Below are 4920 nucleotides of genomic sequence, written 5' to 3' on the forward strand. Positions count from 1 at the left end.
GCAGGTGCAACACGACCGCATGATGCCCCCGAGCTGGGACTAGAGAGCGACGCGAGGATTTGACAATTCAGAAGCTATAAAGTTGCTTGTCTCGAGATATGGAGTCGCCTCACAAGGTTTGAGTCCAGTTGCCATCGAGCCCAGAGCGGCACCCTCAGCTGAACCATATATATGTCGTGCTGATTCTGTTTCCGACTTGGGCGCATTGTGTACAATAAGTCCAGGTCAACGAGTTTATAAGCTCTCCCGACGTCACCATTCACTTGCTGGGCTGATTTCCCGGGCCTAACAAACCTAGTATGAGACGATCTTGTCGATCTCTCTGCGCCCGCTGCCTGCGTGTCTCTGCTCGCTGTGCTGCAGACGCTTGAGCTGACCTTGAATGCAGCTAGGCAGGCGCCCAATAGGCGCGCGAGCAACTGAGCGACCGACAAGAATTGAGCACCCCTTCTCGCGCATTTGCCTGTTTTCCCCTCCTAAGCGCCCCCAAAGGAACATCTCCTCGACTGCTCAATGTTGCCACCATAGCTTGGTTCAGGCATGCGACGCGCAGGGCATGGTATGGTATCCAAATTGCGCCAATACGATGTCATTGACTTCTGGGCATTCCCTGCTGGACTCAAACAGCGCTGTTGGCTGAATAGTATGATGTACTCTTCCGGAAATCATCGGAATGGCGAAGACAAGATGCTATCGAGGCCTCTAGGTCAAAAGGCGGCGTGTCCTGCAACAATCACGTCCACCATAGGGTGGGCTTGGGTGGCAGCCCTCTTGGGCCAGCTCGTACTCTTCATCGGGAGGCACCAGACATCATGAATGTGTGAGTGTTCTGCCCCTCCATAGTGTATATGGTCTTGCAAGGCATTTGGGGTCATGTACTAGGAGGGAGGAACAGGCGAGGTGGGTAGATTGGAGCTGCAAAGGAGAACTTGTAGAACACTACGATTGGCAATTTGTACGATTGTAACAGTTCGTAGGCATGCAGTGGGCACATTTCAGATGTTTCGTAGCAAAAAAAGTGTTGGATTTGACGATATACATCTATGCACGCTATACTCGCTGCGCGGGACGACCGAGTCCGTGTCGCCACCGCTCTCTCGCGCGACCGGTGGGCCGAGCTCAAGCCAGGAAGGAGAGTGAAGCGGAGAGCCGGAGGCTCGGGAGGCTGAGCGTGAGGATCGGCCCAAAGGGAAGTGATTGCACCCAAACGGGGGCCGGCACCGGCGCCCGGGCCCAAAGGAGGAGTGATGGCGAGCGGATCCATCGAGGGCGGGCGGGCCGGCCCGAGGAGAAGGGATGGAGTGAGCATGATGCGGCCGAGCGGGGGGCCGGGTTGAGAAGGAAGCAGTGAGCGGATCACCGCGTAAGAGACCCCGGAGGGCGGGCGGAACGACGAGAGGGCGCAGCGAGCTGCCCGGAGGAGTGGCGAGCGGATCGCCGAAGAAAGGAGCTGGTGGTCCCCATTGGGCAACACCGTGAACGACGTGGTCCAGCAGGCAAAAAACGAAAGCTCGAGGAGCGCGAGCTCCTGGACAATAATCATTGTCCAAAACAACAGAGCGGTATACTCGACATGCACCAGAGTCCTTCGCAGAATATAGAATACGTACATCACCGGCCTCTTCTGCACCATATGCCCTCCGTAAGTAACATCCACTAACAGCTTCCAATGAGCCTTCTGGGTATCTCCATGGGTTGTCCAAGGATATATGCGCGACAGATGCAGAAGACGGCGTGAAATCGACCGCAGGCGAGTGGAACGTCCGATATACGAGCGGCCACCTTGATTCCAGCACCGTGCCCTGCGCGTCGCATTCCTGAGTCAGAATATGCAAGAAAGAGATGAATATGTTGAGCAGTCGAGGAGATATCGTCGTCTCAAGTTTCCTTGGGGCGCTTAGGAGGGGGAAAACGGGCAAATGCGCGAGGCGCGGCGCGGCGCGGCGCTCAAACGACAATCGAGCTGAAACCAGCTGTAAGGGTCATCCCCTTCTTCCTGTCTCCTGGTCTCTCTTCAACGTCCTCATTCTCTTTCGACGACTCGTAAGATCCTTCTATGACCTGACGGCTTGCTTGGCGACACGACTCCGAGAACAACTCTTCTAGGCGATTGTTATCAGGCGACCAACCTCTTCAATGGATTACCGGACTGTACTATATGTGCTGCTCACTTTGGTGTCGACTGCGTTGGGTCAGAATGTCAGCAGCAATGCAACGAATTCAACGAATGACGGGTACGTTCGTCTTCGTGCTTGTTCGTCGTGATGAAGTGCGGTGTCGACACATCTCGGCTGCCCGGACCCCCGTGCGGAGTATCTGTCTGGTCTCCTACGCAAACGTTGGGCGCATACAGCCGCTGTGTGGACATTTCCCGGGTCTGTACCTACATCCGTGAGCGTGGCCCATTTATGCGCACAGTAGAAAGGTGACGAACGGACTACGGGGATGTGCCTTTCCCTTTCCAGTCTGACCTAGCATATCTCGCAAGCAATATCCGCCAAAAAAATAGGATGTGTGCAAGGCGGATGTAATCATGTGGCCCTTGCTCGGATACTATTCCCCCATCTACACGACGTGCGTGTAGATGGTATTGAGCGTGGACAACCCGGGATGGTTCGCGAATTGGTGACATTGATCCCTACACCGCCATGTGTTTGCATGCATGTCAAGTGCGAGGCGTATTATCCCTTCATGAACTCTAGCGAGCCACTTGATTTAATCATGCCAACATGTCGTTGTAGCAGCCCCAGAATGGCTCACGAGCTCTGTTCACAGGAGTTACCCTTATGACCCCGTCCTCGCACACCGACCGAACTTCGCGCGTTCATTGCCTATTCAAATTCTCCTCCTCGGGATTACCCTCACCCTTACCGCCGTCCTCATCATTCACCTCATTTTCACCGCGCAATATCATTGGCCGCTCGCCCCTGTCAACTGTATCCTCCAGATGTCAGCCGTCACCACTTTACTGATTTCTTGTATTGCGACTTTGCATGTCGTACTCTCAAGCACCGTCAGCCAGAGTATGACATGGCCATATATGCTCGACTATATCGCGGTCGAGTTACCTCCCTTGACAGAGGAGAATTCAGATTGGGTCATGGGTGAACTCGTTGCGTGGCTCTTGATGAACGCAACGGTGTCCGGCTTGATTCAGGTGCGTTGCTCACAATTTACGTCTACATCCTAATAGTTCATCTGTCAACAGATCACACACATACAGTTTCTGACACTTCTCTTCCCATCTGGTCTCGAACGACGCCTCATATACTGCCTCCTCGGTCCCCTCGCCATCGTCTCCTCGATCATGCACGTCCTCCGGATCTCCAACGACGCACAGCTCGTCAAAGGCGCCTCCGCCGTGCAAAACATCTGCAATGCGACCCTCACCCTCCTCTTCACCTCCGCGCTCGTTCTCTGGGGCTGCGTCATCAACCGCCGCGATGCATGGCGCACGGATGGAGGCACAGCGGCGTTTGGGGCCGGGGCGATCACTCTCGCCCTCATCTCGACCGCGCTCACATTTTTCTACATCCCGAGCCGCGATCAGTACGCTTGGATGCCGGGTCTCATGTGGGCCGTCTTCCTCTGGCAAAGCTTCCTCGGGTGGTGGTGGTGGGTCGGGGCGGGGATGGGCGTGGGTGCGATTGAGGAGCTGCTTAGGCGCGAGGAAAAGCGCAGGGAAAAACGACGCGCGAAGATGGCTAAGCGCAAGGTCCGGAAAGAGCGCGCGCAGACTCTTTGGAAGGGTGTCACGCATGTCTTCTACACCGGACGCCAGGAGAGCCAGCAGCCGCAGCCGCAGTCCGATGGCGGCAGTTCCTCCGACAGCACGTTCAGTTGTGAAGAAGGCGATGGTCAAGGACGAAGACAGCGCACTTCTGGGGACGAGACGACGGTCGGGGGCGATAGTGTCCGGCGGGTTACATCGAGACAGACGGACGCGAGCTCACGCTCAGGGACGACGAGCAGCGGATACGTCTCACGGTTCCTCAACCAACACCGCGCGGGTCGATATGTGTACGGGTGGTACCTCGGCCTCCGACACGCACACCTCGCTGCGGCGCGTGAGCAGGCGGTCGAGCGCGTAGAGCGGATCAATCAGGCGTATGGCCCTGATGCGCAGGAGGGCGGTCGTGCGGCGTTTGGGTGGGGGCTCGGGAGCTTCGGGATTCGGAGACATGAGCGGAGGCAGAACGAGCGCCCCAATCCCCCGGGGGAATACGAGATGGACGAGTTCGAGTCGGACGAGGATGATCAGCGAAAACCGTGGCCTAGTGAAGCTACGCCGGCACCATCGTCCGACATGACACGAGGAGAGGGAGAGGGCGAGATCCGCGCGAGGAGGTGGGTCGCGCGAACAGCGATCTCGAACACGCGGACGGCGATGACGCCCGACGAGGATAGTCATCGGCCGTCCTCGATGTGGTGGTGGGGCCCGCTACAGCGATGGAGGCTGCAGGATGCGACAGATTATCGGTCGTAGATTGCCTATTGGACTTTTTGTGAGTCGTTCATAGCCTGAATGAGTGGTGCTGCGTGCTGAACACCCTATGAGCAGTTTTATTCATGTATACTAGTTACCATGTACTGTATCAGAAGGTAATTTGTACTTTGCTCTCCGGATCCTTCCTTTGCTCAATACCACTGTCTCCAACCAGCTCTCGCTGTCCGGTCTTGTGACCTCATTGAGTAGACATGCATGTCCGAAAGGATCTTCCGTTTATCTCACTCCTGTCGAACCGTGTCCTTGAGGCATTAAGGCGGAGAATGACCCCCAATCCACATGCTACTCTACCCTTCGTGTGGGTCGTTGCCTGGCTGATCGATTGCCCTATGTGTGTATGCGCCACAAAGAGGCGCGTCCGCTAGAATAGCTGGGTCATACAGTTACAATACTGCCAACCCGGACGTGTCGCC

General features: G+C 56.2%; 2 protein-coding genes across 2 annotated transcripts; one reads left to right on the forward strand and one right to left on the reverse strand.

The window, feature by feature from the left end:
* Window positions 1-294: 294 nt before the first annotated feature.
* On the reverse strand, window positions 295-1543 carry DICSQDRAFT_174532 (uncharacterized protein; the record flags this gene model as incomplete). Its single annotated transcript, XM_007370379.1, has 2 exons — window positions 295-357; window positions 1091-1543. 2 exons carry the CDS (start codon window positions 1541-1543, stop codon window positions 295-297), a joined length of 516 nt encoding a protein of 171 aa, XP_007370441.1.
* A 1186-nt stretch (window positions 1544-2729) lies between these two features.
* Window positions 2730-4750, forward strand: DICSQDRAFT_183573 (uncharacterized protein; the record flags this gene model as incomplete). Its single annotated transcript, XM_007370380.1, has 5 exons — window positions 2730-2734; window positions 2776-3157; window positions 3209-4504; window positions 4562-4602; window positions 4662-4750. The coding sequence occupies 3 exons, from the start codon at window positions 2730-2732 to the stop codon at window positions 4484-4486; spliced, it is 1665 nt and encodes a 554-aa protein (XP_007370442.1). The 3' UTR covers window positions 4487-4504; window positions 4562-4602; window positions 4662-4750.
* Between the last annotated feature and the right edge of the window lie 170 nt (window positions 4751-4920).

Source organism: Dichomitus squalens, assembly GCF_000275845.1.
Source record: "Dichomitus squalens LYAD-421 SS1 unplaced genomic scaffold DICSQscaffold_66, whole genome shotgun sequence".
Lineage (NCBI taxonomy): Eukaryota > Fungi > Basidiomycota > Agaricomycetes > Polyporales > Polyporaceae > Dichomitus > Dichomitus squalens.